Consider the following 15,965-nt stretch of genomic DNA (forward strand, 5'->3'; position numbering starts at 1 on the left):
CACACACACACACACACACACACACACACACACACACACACACACACACACACACACACACACACACACACACACACACACAAGAAACAATTTTACCACAGTTCACAGTGAGTTGATTTGGTGTAACCTTAAAAACACCAAATTTATTGTTATTATTATTATTATTATTATTAACAATTATTAAACCAAATCCCATTAAGATCATATATCTGAAGGTAACCTAAGGTGCATGATTTTGGTCTTTGGGAGGAAACCAGAGTATCCAGAGAAAACCCATGCAATCACAAGAAGAACATGCAAAATCTTCAAACAAAGATCCTATCTATATTTTTTAACAAAGTGTCAGAAGTGAAGTTTAGCTTTTATTGAGTTATGAAATTTTAAGAACACCATTGTAAAATGTTTCAAATAGTGTCCTATCAAACGATGCTAAAGTTTAAATGAAAGATATTTAAGCATAATCACATTTAGACATATTAACACTGGGTATTCTGTTTCTTGATGATGTCACACATGACATATTTAAATTGTTTCTTAAAAACAGTGTTACACTGCACTATGGTATTTTGTTGCTTTCCCCCAATCAAACTTGACAGTTGGTGTGCTATAATACTGCCAGCAGAGGGATTTGTTCTCCAGGTACAGAAAGAAGATGATCTGACACTGGACATGATGCATTCATTGCTCAGTAATCCTATCAGGAGGCAGAGCTTTGCCTGTGTAAAGTCATTGGCTGTGAGCACAGCTGCAGCTTGGCGGTGCCGTCTGAGTCTGTTAACATGGTTGCTGCTCGGACAAAAGCTGAATTTGAGGATGAAAGTTGTTCTGTGGATATTCAGTTTATGCACCAAGTGCAGTGTACTCACCAGAGCTGAGACTACTTTGTTAAAATGTTCCATCTAAAGTAATAAATAATATAATAATTTTGCTGTGTAGGTGTGAACTTATGGCACTTTCATTAGATATGACACACATGCCAACACAGCTCTACAGGACTTGTACTGTTTCTCTAGTAACAAGAGATAAGCTGCACAAGCGATGCCACTTCACTATACACACTGAACCGCTGCATGTCGTTAGTGTTACCCCAAGTATAAACTAATGTGTCTCAGCCATTATCATAAAAACATGCATGCAGGTTTGTCTTTAGTCATAGTGACATGTATTATTAAGGCTATCCTGGTAATTACAGCTACACACTGTCTTGGTTTGCCTCAGCAGCAGTCGGCGAGCACACATGAGCAAACTAGCTAATCTAGTTATCTGTCTAACTGCAATTATTGCTGCAGAGCAGCACAGGTTTTGCTCACATCCATGTTTGACACAAAGTGTGGCTGTTRGATGGGCACAACTATATCAGGAAACAAGTCAGCCTTCCCACAAGAATTAGTTATTATAAGTGAAGGCAAGCATAAGTGCTTGAGAGTGCACAAATTAGTGCAAAGAAAATGCAAAATTTACTGCAAAGTAGCAAAAAAATATTGAGAAAGAAGACACTAAATTAATACACATCTAGGTACTTCAATAATACATAAACATTGGCTTTTTTTCCCTGTTTAATCACAGATTATCTATGAACACTGAAGAACAGTTGCCATCTAGAATTTACTGACCAGAAGAATGAGCATTCCAAATATTATCTCCCACTCTGTCCTACCTGGCATTAACTACTAATCATTTGGGAAATCAACTATACGTACAACCTGGTAGTTTTATTAAAACATTAGTTAGAAAAATTGATTACTAGTGTGAGCTAACAAAGTGAGATGCAATGGCACAAAAGGTAAAGTGTTGTTAAATTGAGAGCTGTAATCCTGCGATAAGGTGTTCTGTGTAGCTTTAGATAAGAGTCCCTGGGACTGTTTTGGGGACTTAATAAAGGAAGGCATACAAGATGTTTAAGCTTTTATAAAATAATTTGCCTACTATTGAGCTGCCACTGAAACATAAGTTTATAATTGAGGTGTTTTTCAGGTAGCTAGCACAGAACGTTAGGTGCTGGTGATGCCCTGGTTTTTCGAGAAAAGGAGGTGAAAGGCGTTTGACATGACTGAAAGCTGGGTGGAGGTTTGTGGCAAGTTCAAAACAGGGGAGGAGAAGGATTCTGGCGTCTTTGAAGAAAAAGGGAACAGAAGCTCTGACATGCCTGGGATGAGGGTGGAGGAATTTCTGACATTTCTCAGCTGTGGCTGAAAAAGAGCTCTTAACTCCGGTTAATACTGTTAACATGTCTCGGGGACAGCTGTAAGAGACGACTGGCATGTTTTGCAGATGCACATTTCGAATATATGATTTGAGTGAGGCAAAGTCTTCTGTCGTCACAGAGCATATTTATGTGAAGCATTCCACCATGACATTTTATCTCAGCAAAAACACGTTCATATTTTGCACATTTCCTTTTAGTTATTATGCATCAACTAAACTGAGGGTGTTCAATCCTGCTCCTTGASGGCCACTATTCTGCATGTTTTACTAATATCCCTACTCTAATACACCTGATTCAATGGTTGAAGTACCTCTTCAAGTTCTGTAGAAGCCTRTTAGTCACTCACTCRTTCAAATTAAATGTTTCAGAGCAGAGAAGCATTTAAAGCATGCATGACAGTGACCATCAAAGACTAGGAGTGAATACCRCTGACCTAAACTATGATAGCAGTGGGCATTAAGCTTCAATAGATTTTTTTTATATGCTAAGCTTGAAACAGACTGAGATTAGRTTTAGGTTATTTAAGCAGTGGTTCAGGTGTTTTGAAGTGGGATCTTGAACAAAAATTCAAAACACTATGATGTCTTTCCTATGTGCCAGACCTGACTGGACACAAACAGTAGTCTAGTTTTGAAAATGTCTCACTCTGAAGAAGACAACCAATTGTGATCCAAGGCTTTAGGGGCAACAGCATGACAATCGCCACTAGCTTAAAAAATAAATCAGGGTAGTAATCTAGGAGTACAGAAAGGATGATGATAACTGTTTTGAGAGTATTATTTTTCTACACATACATCAGAATCAATCAAAAATTTCAAACTTTATAACACAGAACATAGCGATAATAATAACAGAAAATATATCTAATCTGCCAAATAAATTTATTTTTCACAATCTTAAGAAAATCTGCACTTTCCTTGAGTTGTTCATTGAAATATGTTTTCATTAACATCTACACTCTGTGTACTGTTTGTATGTGTGCAGGTTTTAGTATAGAAAATGCCCATGTATTTGTTTTCCTCAATATTTATCTCTCTGCTGTGCAATCCACTCTTTCATCCATTCCTAGATGAGTTCAAGTCATTCCTGAAGAGGCTCCCCTCGACTCATTTCCTGCCCATCAGCAGTGTTCATCTTCTGTGGGGCAGTGACTGGGACCTGCAGGCCCGTTACAGACTCCTTCAGAGTTCCCTAGAGATCCAGCGGCTCAAGATCCAGCGCACCGCCCGCAAGCTCTTTAGCCTCAGCATCCGTTGTCACCACAATCCCAGCCACCAGATGCCTAGGGAGAGGTGGGTGGAAATATGACCTTAATGTAGAATATAAAACCAAAGATTTTGATACAGTATATTTTATGTGTTTCTAATTTAAATGAAAAAAAAATAGTTTCAGACAAAAAAATAGATTTGATTAGTGAGTTTATTTTAAATATTACCTTTTGAACCATGAACAAAGAGCAGGTCATCTATAATAGATTTTAGCTTATGGCTGTGGTTTTTTTTTTTACTTTACATCAAGTCAACTTAGTGCTGAGGCTTGCACATGCCCAAAACACTATAGCTCACTCTTGCATTTTACTTAGAAGACTGAAAAGTAAATGTAGCTGTGGGAGTTTTCTTGTTAGGTCATTGCACACATCTGTCACCACCTACTGCAGCTGCAGCTTAAGAGCCTCGCTGTTGACATACCATGGTGTCGGCACTACAGGAAATGCCAAGAATGTCCCATATCCCACTAGTAAATCACAAAACACCATGCAAACTATGGCAAGATACCGACTGCCACCCAAAATGTCCCCAGAGCTAGTCAGCGTAGGTGGCATCTGTGGGGAAATGGAGGCAGAATCAGTTAAATATTAATTTAAGTGGACCTAAAATCAGCCATTGTCAACTGCCCCTGACAGAAAGTGGAGTACACCCCCATTTGTCTGAGAGAGTTGGCACCGGTTTGTTCTGAAGTGTTATCAAAGAGCTGCAGTATGTGCTTCGTCTTCCATGGAGTAAACATCAAGCGTGCCTGATGGCACAGGAAATAAGAGCAGCGTGTTTATTTGTTTGCTGGTGTGAAACAGCTTTGCATCAGATGGTGGACTTATTTGTTTTCATCACATATTTTAGGAAGGTCTTACCGAGCTGTTGTTGTGCAGGGTGTCATTTCCATAGTCTTTGTCCTATGATCTTTTTTTCTGTGTTCCTATTGGATCAAATATGTTTAACCGTTTATCACTTTGTTTTGTTGTATAATAATGTATAATGTTTAAAAAGTCTGTTGTATTCTACAATCACTTTTATTATCACAGAATGTGTTTTTAGCCTATGTAATAAGCCTTGTCCACKGAAACTGGCTCTTCTATACCACATGATCATTAGGGGACAATTACTTTTTATTTTTATTTATTTATTTATTTTTTTTTAGGAGACAAGAAAGTTGAGCAAAGCTGAAAGCACATTTAGTACATTCTTGGTCTGGGCCAAAGTTGCTCAGGGAAATCTTACTGGCAAACTAAAGACTGCTAAGCTTATTTTTAATTTGACAGTACAATTTTGGAAAAAAAATACATCAATAAAGATGTGACAAATAACATTAATAATGAAATTGAAAACTGTTTTTCCTTGCCAAAGTGACAAAGAATAGGCACCCAGACCTTGAATTCCAACAGATTACATTAAAGATCATTTTGCCCTCCCCCAGGTTATACAGTACAGTATATGTTGTTGTTTTGGCTGCTACCTTCTACAGGGACCACCATAACGAGCAAAACTGCATGGAAGATTTGGCAAATGCTCTTCCTAATGCATCCAAGGCTTGAACCTTCAACCTCAGGATTACAAGACCTAGGCACTGACCAGCCAGCAATCAAAACCTCCGTGCTTCATAAATGTAGAGGCAATAGCACAGTCACACCTGCTCCCTTGTAGAGCGTTTAGCGAGCTGCTGTGAAAATCACATTCAGTGAATTCTCTAGTGGTTTTGAGAGCATCTACACTCCTCTTCTGGGAGAACCCCACCCCCCCCACCCCCCAGCTGTAAATACCTAAGCCTCAATGACTGCTTTGATCACATATTACACTACCGACATAACAGTCTTTAACACCACACAGTCCTCTTGTCTGATCAACAAGTGGGGAATATATGTGTGTGTGTGTGTGTGTGTGTGTGTGTGTGTGTGTGTGTGTGTGTGTGTGTGTGTGTGTGTGTGTGTAGCAAAAACATGGCCACATCTACACACACTGTTGATGTCCAGGGGCTGAGAGATTATAAACAGATTAAAACAGGCGGGCCACACCAAACANGTGTGTGTGTGTGTGTGTGTGTGTGTGTGTGTGTGTGTGTTTGCCACCTTCTCATTCTCTCTTTTTCTTTGTTAGAAAGCATAGGAAATAAAAGAAAACACATGAACCTGAAGGCACAGTGAAGTTTACCACAACACCAATAGCTCAATGGTCTTGAGATAAGAAAAAAAAATAATCCTGCAATATTACAGATAAGCGAGCAAGCCCTCAGATTACAATAAAACTTGCACTTCCAGTGTCTGGACTGCATACAATATCAATATTAGATATTAGAACTTATTGCTTTGCCAGAGCTCTGTGATTTCAAGTATTTGTTGCCATGTGCTGCAAAAGCAAATTAGAAGTGAAAACAGACAAGAAAAAGCTCTTGGGATGCTGTGTTGCCTAGGGAACATGCTTGAATGTATTCCTTTGCTTCAGATTTTCTGAATGTGAACTAATGAACAGCATATTCATAACTATGTTAAAAATAGAGGGACTGCAATATGTAGTTGGTCTTAATGCATCCACATAGAAAGTTTGATTGAATTTAATTATTCTGACTTGCAGCCGTAGCGAAGGGCTTCAATATTAAACTGGTACCATGCAGCTTTTRGTTTAATCACAAAATGGATCCAACATAAATATAGAGGAAGTTACTTCCTGTGTTTATTATTAACCTGATGTGAATCTTTCTAGTGAAATGTAAAACAAAGAAAAGTTTTAAATTTTAATAGCTACATTTTTTAAGAAAAGTCAGACAGTAAATCTATTTAAACAAACTTGTAAAAGATGGGTACCAAAAGCATTCTTGCTGCTATATTTAAAACTTCATAACACTTAACAACCGTATCATTGTTCTGGGTTTACTTCTCCACCAGGCACCCATGCATTACAAGCATCATAAATTCCTGCGGTAAACACTCACAGTGGAACCCTAAATAGATTTGCCAGTGCATTTTCTTTATTAGTATAGTAGCTTCCTTCAGGTACAATGAACTTAAGAGTCTTCATGTAAATGATTAATAGTGACAGATATGGAGTTGGGTTATTCCCAGCCAAATCATTTGCATTCAGTTTATTCACTGGCTTTAATTATTTATGTTCAGAGTCAAACATACTTAATGGTGTGTGACCTTAGCATCTATACAATAATGGAGAGATAGATAATGTTTAACATGCCAGATAGTAMAGTAAACATTTGACTTAGTCCATTTTTTTCTTAAATATGGCTGGGCTAAATTGTTGTATTTTTTAGTCTTTTATTAATTGTTTGTTTTCTTTCACTATAATGTTGCTCTTCCTTGGTCTTCTATTACAAAATTTAATTAAATAACACTAAACAGAGGGAAAGCAATTCTAAGTAGTCCATTTTTTTCTTAAATATGGCTGGGCTAAATTGTTGTATTTTTTAGTCTTTTATTAATTGTTTGTTTTCTTTCACTATAATGTTGCTCTTCCTTGGTCTTCTATTACAAAATTTAATTAAATAACATACTAAACTGAGGGAAATCAATTCTAAGTAGAACGGGTGGTTTAGCTATCTGTTTTTTATTTGTTTATTTTTTCTTTTTTTCTATTTTTTTTGACACCAGGCAGTTGCTGGGCCCAGTCACTTCTTCTTCTGAAAGGTATATAATTTTACATRATAATGTGAAGAATATTTTATGACTGATTAACTGAATTTTAGATACAGTCTAATATGATATCCTTTGTGATTGGTCGCAATTATTTACTTTACACAGTAAGAGAATCAACAAGTCTATTTTTAAAATGTGCCTCACTCCATTAGAATATACTCATTATAGTTTACAGTTCTGACATTCCACCATTGATATAAGAGGAGCCTTCCCAAGGGGGTGTGACCAGGGTTTCGATAAGTTTTATGAAATCATGTGATTTGCAGCCATTTTGTTTAGACTCAGAGCCACAGACAGGCTCGAAATGAAATGGAGTCTTTAGATCTGAAAATAAACATTCAACTGAGAGGTTAATCATTTTTCTACATATTTTTTGGACTTTCAGTCTGAATATTTCTTTATAAATGTATGCAAAAACAAAAATAACCTTAACTTTATTCCATCTCAAGCTGATTGACAGCAGTTTGCAACACTTCAAGGGTGTCTGAAAACATCCTGACACCACTGTTTAGGAAGCTTGATTGGTACAAAATGCTGTGTCATTGATGACACAGCATTTTGACAATTTCATTTACATGTCAAGCTAACCTTGACCAAAGATTTCTCTAAAACTATAGAAATAAAAAAAAGTTACAATACTCTCAAAATGACACAAGAAGATATCTGAAAGGAAAATTAAAGAAAGGAAGGAAAATAAATTAGATGAAGTTAGACAACATTTAGTAAATACTTGATACTGGTTTACATTACTGTATTTCTTTTAACAAGAGTTACATTTTGAATCAGATCAAAAGTATGATCACTGCTAATACGTCTGTCCCAATATCCATCTTCTTTTTTTTTCCAGATCTGTGATGCAGTGGCTCAACAGGGTTCAGTCCTTCCTGTACTGCAACGAGAATGGGTTTTGGGGGACCTTTCTGGAAAGCCAAAGGACATGCGTGTGCCACACAGGAGTCACTCTGTGCCAGCGACCTATTCCATGTGTCATAGGTGGCAACAACAGCTGTGCCATGTGCAGCCTGGCCAACATCTCGCAGTGTGGCTCCTGTAACAAGGGCTACAAGTTATACCGCGGTCGCTGTGAGCCTCAGAATGTGGACTCAGAACGTAGCGAGCAGTTCATTAGCTTTGAAACCGATTTGGACTTTCAGGACTTGGAGCTAAAGTACCTGTTACAGAAGATGGATTCACGATTGTACATTCACACCACTTTCATTAGTAATGAGATCCGGCTGGAGACATTCTTTGACCCACGATGGCGTAAGCGCATGTCTCTGACTCTGAAAAGTAATAAAAACCGGATGGACTACCTCCACATGATAATCGGTCTGTCGATGAAGATCTGTCAGATGAGAAATAGCAGTATTGATCCCATGTTTTTTGTCTATGTCAACCCATTCAGTGGCAGCCATTCAGAAGGCTGGAGTATGCCCTTTGGTGAACATGGTTACCCACGATGGGAAAAGACACGACTGCAAAACTCCCAGTGCTTCAACTGGACTCTTCTGTTGGGCAACAGGTGGAAGACCTTCTTTGAGACGGTGCACATTTACCTGCGTAGTCGTGCCAAGATTCCAACGGGCCTCCGCAACGATACAGGGCAGGGTCCAGTGGATCTTGCAGACCCTAACAAGCGGCAGATCTACATCAAAATCTCTGACATCCAGGTGTTTGGTTACAGCCTGCGCTTTAATGCTGACCTGCTCCGTAGTGCCGTACAGCAGGTTAACCAGTCGTACACGCAAGGAACTCAGTTCTACTCATCCTCGTCCGTCATGCTCTTGCTCTTGGACATTAGGGATCGGATCAACCGTTTAGCGCCTCCTTCTGCACCTGGCAAACCCCAGCTGGACCTTTTCTCCTGTATGCTAAAGCACAGGCTGAAACTGAACAACAGCGAGATGATTCGAGTGAACCATGCATTGGACATGTACAGCACAGAGATACTAAAACAATCAGATCACCTGACTGCTAAACTCTGTTGAGCATAACATTAACACAAGGACAAGAAATTAAAGAAACATCCAACTTAACTATGAGGGAATGTTAATTTAATTTAATTTAATTTTTTCCCTTTTCATTTTTTGACCTTTTCTGCCTTTTGATGTAATATTAACTTTGTAAGTATAATTCTTAAAAAAAATAAAAAAGAAAGAGGAAATGCCATTGATGAAAAGCTGTTTTGGCAGATAAAGAAGATCAGTGGAAACATTACAAAGACTGTATCATATTTGTCCCAGCATGTCTGTACTTCCCTTAAAGAACTTAAAAGAGAGAGTGGAAAAAAAATATATATTAAATCTGTGTACTGGTGAAAAGGAGGCCTTGATTATAATCTAAGGGATCAAAGGTTATTATATCTGAAACTGCCATTCTTTATTGAGGAAAAAAATACATTTTTAAAGGAACATGAAAAAGAAACACAAGAGCAGAGAAGATATCATTTTATTTCACCAAACTTGAAGGATATTTCAGACATTATGACAGTTTAGTATTAAAATGTTTATACATTGTAAGGAATAAATAGGTCTAGTGAATAAGTAGTCACTACATTACTTATAAACTCTTTATTATGTTTCAGACCCACAGTAAATCTGCATTGCTCTCTGTGAGTTATTCAGCATTCTGTCATTGTTCTGACACAAAAGGCGCACAGCAGGGCAGTAATGGATATTCATGTCAAGTAACAAAAGCCAGCTGTTTATATATACATATATGTGGGTGAATGTGTGTAAGTGTGAGAGGGCATGTCTGTATTTTTTTCCTTCTATTTTTTTTTCCCGTTTTGGCTTAATGCGTAGTGCTGTTTGTTAATTGAATGTGTCACTTGAGATCGACCCCTGTCTTTGCAGAATTTTGCATTTCGAGTGCTTTTTCACCCCCTTGTGTTTGAAATTCCAGCTGTTGTCTCTTTTTCTTTCTTTCTTTCTTTCTTTCTTTCTTTCTTTCTTTCTTTCTTTCTCTCACAAGGCAGTACCTCCTGGTGCGTGAATGCAATATTGTGGTCTGAAGATTTAACAATCAATGCTATTTTGTACAGCTTTGCAAAATGTACATGTTGTGACTGCTGATTTGTGGAGCTTTTAAGCACCAAGAGCAAAGTGTAAAGCATTCATCGTTCAGGCACATTTGCAAGACAACTTAAAGCCATACACTTCTCTGAGGTATAGACATACAGTATGTCATAAAGTTCATTCTGACTTGTTCCATTCATATGTCTTTGTTTCATTCTCTCAAATGATTTCAGATAAGAGCACAGCAAAAAGTAAAATGACCCGGGAACGCATACTGTATTATCTTGACCGAGATTGTGTTGTAAAGCCATTGAATTTGTATTTTGTGCTGCAGGAAAAAGAAGACAAAGACAAAGAAGAAAAATCTTATATTAAAGCTTATAATACCTTTTTGGCAGTGTTACTCTGTAAGCTTTTGATGACCATGTGTAAAAATGTCATTTTCTTTTGAGATATAAAATTTAACATCCTCTGCATGTTGCTGACGAGCAAAAAAGGAGCTGCAACTTTGTTCAACACTCAAATCATCAAACTGAAACATGAAACACTACCTATGTATGGATGGTAACACTTGATTTGGGTAATCCAATACTGAAACATCTTTAGTATTGTAGTGTTCATCACAGGTCTTATCAGCTACTAGATATTGAAGAAAAGAAGGACAAAAACTTATGCAACTCATTTATTGCAGACATTGGTAAGTTAACACAGGAAATCAAAAGTATATTTATTGCTGTGTTACCAGCACTAAAACGTTTTCTTTCCTCTGAGGCAAAATTTGCTTTTACATTATTATTGAAGAAGCAAATGTTGTGTTAATCAACAGCTGAAAATTGTGGGCCTATTCAGTTTAACAATACACAGCCTGAGACAACAAAAGCTCAGCTTTGTCTTTTGTTTAAACCTATACTGCGGTGCTTGCATCAGAACATTCAAATAATTGTCAACTGGAACTGGAACTGAAAAGCATTAGCACAAAATGCACGATGCTATGTTTTATTTGACACACAGTAACTTTATGCTTGTGCTAGCTTTGTTTTTTGAGCAATCCGGTGTATTCACACATACTGTACATGGAATGAAATCTATTGAGTGTGAATCATTGAATAATCATTCTCAGTATTTGCCAAATTACTTTTGTGATAAAGCAATGCTAATACAACCACAGCAAAACATTGACAGTATATGTGCTGTTGTTGGGTGTTTATGCATGTTAAATTGTTGTCTTCGTAGTCGATATGGAGTCAGATGTGCAAACTGTTTTCAAAAGGCAGTAACTAGTGTGACAATCAAAAACATATTTGGCTTTTCCTCCAGGTACACAACTTGCTGTTTGTGGTTAAAAATATTCTGTGACAAAGCATTTGCTATGCAAGTAAGTCAAGATTCTACACGATGTATTTTGTGAAATGACTGATGTTCCCATAAGAAGACAGAGCTGAGCTGACAAACTAACAGAACTCTTAAAAGACCTCTTAAAGGTCAGAACCATGAACGTTATGTTATTTTCTTGATTGTCAAGTATCAGTATTGGATTATCCAAATTAAATTATTATTATTATTATTATTATTATTATTATTATTATTATTATTATTATTATTATTATTATTATTATTATTAAGTGCCTGTTATCAGTCCCTTTAATCTGTTCAGAGTTTAAAAAAAAAGCTTAAATTTCCTTAAAGTAATGACTTTGAATAGTTCCAGGATTTAGGACCCTACCTTTTATTCAAACATATTCTCCTGGCACCTCTGGTACACTACACCTGGAAGGAGGTTTGTGCATGAGGGGTAACTGACCACCAGGCAAAAACAACAAATATTAAATTAACGGTGGMTATTTTTTTCTCCCTGTTGTACAATATATGTGTAAATAGGATCTCCATTGCAGTAACAATGCTGTGCTACCGCAACACTATCATAAACTATCAGTATTAAAAGGGAATTTWAAAAAAACCCTCCAAATAAATTAGCACAAAATACTGGGCACTCATGTTTTATGTACTGAATTTGGTTCATGACCATCTCTGACTTTTTTTTTATTGTTGTATATTGCATTCAGTTTTGAGCCACATAAATGGTCCATAAAACAAGCACATTTATTCGTATGGCATTATGCTACCACAGTGTTGCTTACTGTACATGTATTCATAAATTTGTCTGAGCGTTTTTACACCTAATACCTTGCCTATGTATTTTTTTGCTTTTCTGTTGAGATTATTATATCAGCTAATTTTAAATGAATGTTTCATATAATAATCTATTTCTCATTAAAATGTTATATTTAATAAGAAGAGCAAGGCTTGTTTGTACAGTTTCCCTTTACCAAAACTACATTCAAATTTAGTGCTGTACTGTAAAACACTTTTACTTTTTACAAGTAGTTTCAATATTACATGTGGTTTCAAAGTAGAAGCCTCTTTTGCTGCCAAAACATCTCAAACCAAGCGCTTTGGCAAAGAACACCTATTGATGTCTTAGAGCATCTTATATTAGAAGATTACCAATAGATCCCTTGGGCCTGGTGGTGTCTGTTTAGGCTTGCTTCCAACAAATGCCATCAGATCCTATCAGATGTGTGTTCTGGGGAATTTGGATGCTAAATAAATAACATCATCRTTTTTGTCCTCCTTGTTGCACAATTTTAAAGTGTTTTTTCTTTTTTTGTGAATGTTTGTACTGAAACCAAAAGCGCTAAAATGGGTAAAACATAAAAAATTGGGCTATTTTTATATATATTTGGCTCCTTTTTAATTATATGTTGTTTGTTCTTATCACCTTTGAGATTATTGTTATAAGACGTTATGTGGAACAAAATAGTGTCTGTGTAATATTCTAGAGTTGGTGCTACTGCAGCATTTAGGATTAGAGGTTGAAGAAAAAGTAACAATAGGCCATTACAGAGTATTCACACAGGAACCAGTAGCAACTTATACCTCTGTAATAGTGGTTGATACTTTTTCCACTGATGGAAAACTCTGTGGTGGAAAATWGTTTTTWTTTTTTTTTTACTTTGGCCCAACAAGTGGGCATTTCCAATAATCCTTTTAGTCTGCCTCCATTCCTGACAGCATGCACCCCAACACRCAAGTAATTATCATGACTTAACACATGCAGTACAGACAACAAAACAATAATGATGCATTGTAATGCACCATCTTGTATTTTATCAGCGGTTCTTGTTGTTTTTTAATTTTTATTTTTTTTTTTACTAATTTAAAACTTAGTAAGGAAGCTTTACTTTTATCCATATTCCTTTACAATCCACCCCAAGCAAAATTACAGACCCACAATTCAGTTCCTGAACTGGAACACCTGGTGTAGAGAAACAAAGTTCACCTGGATAATTTAAAGTGAATATGAAATCCTGTTTGGGTAGATCTTTTTGGCATCTGCAAGATGTTAACTGGGTGTGACATGTCGTTAAAAAAACCTTTAATAGTCATTTGACATAGATAATAAAATACAGCAGTAGGCTGCAACAAATCAATGGTTAGATGTTACAAGTGCATCGTCGGTAGTCCCAAAGCAAGTGGTGCGAGCTCATTTTGCTAAATGCCATCACCCTTTTTTTTCCTCTCTCCTCTTGAGTCTGTCTCACCTCTTCTTTAAACGTCTGTAGTTTGAGGGACTGAGGTGTAAGAAGATCTAAAGAGAGGAATCCAAACTTTAGTATGTGGTTGTCTTTCTTTTTTTTTTTTTGGAGCAGTAGGCCAGGCTTTGAATATAATGAGTTGGATGCATTGGTAAAGGTAAGTTGAGGTGGATTTGCATTGTTTTGTTTGCCAGTTAGTAAATGAGTCCTGTGTGTGGAGCTCCATTTGAACTATTAAACCCTAAAGAGATTATTTCTTTATGGGATAAAAACTCTAAATATGTAACTTTAATGAACATAGATTGTACTTGATGGCTAAATAAGTGCCCAGAGAAGAAAAAAATAAAATAAAATTGGCTTTTTCTCTCTCTACACGTAGTCAGTTTTTACACATGTAGCTCCACCCATTTTAATTCCTGCCATTTCTGCCTTGTAAGTTATCCAAATATTTTAWTTTGTTTACAAAAAAATGTGTAATGTGTTATGAGCCACATCAAAAGCGCACTAGCTTACGGCTGTGTCCAAAACGGCAGGCCGGGTCCTCAGAAGGCCGAATTCGTCGGCCGCATACGTCACAGCACCGCAACGAAGGCCGTCCAAAACAGAAGACTCCTCCGATGCGGCCGACAAATACGTCCTTCCTTTTCCTCGATTTGAAGGACAGGTCTGATGGATCCTTCCCAGCCCAGCGTATCCCATAATGCTTTGCGGCCCGACCTGAGGTTTTTTTAAGCTAGTAATGGCGGACGAAGCGAGACAAAAGAATACGTTTTAAATAAAAATATGGCGATATAATTTTTTTTTTTTTTTTTTTTTAGCGGTTGTAATTCTAATACTTTTATCATTTGTATAGACATGTTTTTAAATATTATTTTTGTCATAAAAATGTGAAATAAACATGAACCTACAGCGGGTCAATTAGTTCTTCAAATGTTACCTTTAAGTTAATTTTATGGTTTTGTGATATTAATATTGCTAATATATTGATATTTTTCTAGTTTTGATTTAAGTTTGCTTGTTTAGTGTAGTTGCTTGGTGACATGACGTAAGGATGGGACACTAGACCGTCCAAATTCACAGCCTCTTTTTTTCCGGCCTTCCCGGTCTACCAAGGACCTGGCCCACCTCGACTGGGTAGTCTGGGTCCCCTGGAGGACCCGGCCTGTCGTTTTGGACACAGCCTATGTCATGCATTAAACAAGACACATGTGCAAACCCTAATTTGTTTCCTGGTCATCAGAATGTTCCTGAACAAACTCCCTGATGTCTGAGTAAGTTTTATATAAACATTTTTTAAATGAAAACATTTCCAGACTTYTAAAAATCTGTACACAGCAATGTCTAATCTGCATTAGCACAGCCTTGGCTACACCTCTCCTCCCAAATCAGCTCAAGCAGGAGTTTCAGATCCCAGTTAATTACCAAACAGGAGTCACAAAAATAAATAAATAAATAAAATAAAAATAAACGTGTGCCTTAGGAAAACTGCAGAAAGACAGCACTCATAAAGTGTTGTACTTGCATCAGCACTGTGTGAGATGTGATTAAAACTCCAGAACATTTTACATCATTTTATATTGGCAGGCATGAAGCTTTTGGAAATTGGGAGAGCAGGTCAGGACAGAAATACTGACATATAATTCCCRCTAAAATAAGTAAATTTGTGTATGAAAAAAAAAACATAATCTTACTGTCAAATGTAATTATAAAAAACTAGAATATGCAAAACAGTTGATCCAGAAAAAAAAGATGATTATTTATATTTGTTGTATTTAATCAGCAGTGTAAGAAACATGTTACTTTCTTTAATATTTATTTGCCAGTCAAATAAGGTAAATTATATTTAAAATAATGACMTCACTACAGCTATTTGTGTCATCCTACAGTGTGATTTAAATCACTTTTTATGTAATGTTAAAAAAGTTCACCACTTAAGTGATGCATTCAAAGTAACTTTAATTGAGGCAATATTTTAAACAAAAGAGAAAATAGCAACATTTCCATCAGGTAAATGCCATTTTGTGTTTTTTTCTTTTTAAATTGAAAAAAAAAAAGAAATTGCAACCTAGAATGTGCTACCTGTTAATAAGAACCTCAAAGGTAACTGACAGCCCATTTAAAGTTTAATGAGGGGAAAAAAAATGCTTGTTAAAAACACATTTTGCTCATGCTGAGAAATTGAATTTTGTATTATTACATTTTTTACTCTGTTTAATTATTTAAATTTCTGAGAC

The 15,965-nt window shown here is 36.5% G+C and overlaps 1 protein-coding gene across 2 annotated transcripts in view; it reads left to right on the plus strand.

Moving 5' to 3' along the window:
• Positions 1 to 12,430, plus strand: part of brinp1 (bone morphogenetic protein/retinoic acid inducible neural-specific 1) — a gene marked incomplete in the record, with an annotated part of 117,023 nt that extends 104,593 nt beyond the window's left edge. Inside the window, 3 exon segments of one of the 2 annotated variants that reach the window (XM_014009384.1) lie at positions 3,276 to 3,498; positions 7,074 to 7,109; positions 7,966 to 12,430. In XM_014009384.1, the coding sequence (XP_013864838.1) occupies positions 3,276 to 3,498; positions 7,074 to 7,109; positions 7,966 to 9,106 (1,400 nt within the window). 2 annotated transcript variants of the gene reach the window in all.
• Between the last annotated feature and the right edge of the window lie 3,535 nt (positions 12,431 to 15,965).

Source organism: Austrofundulus limnaeus, unplaced genomic scaffold, assembly GCF_001266775.1.
Source record: "Austrofundulus limnaeus strain Quisiro unplaced genomic scaffold, Austrofundulus_limnaeus-1.0 Scaffold57, whole genome shotgun sequence".
In the NCBI taxonomy this organism is placed as follows: Eukaryota; Metazoa; Chordata; class Actinopteri; order Cyprinodontiformes; family Rivulidae; genus Austrofundulus; species Austrofundulus limnaeus.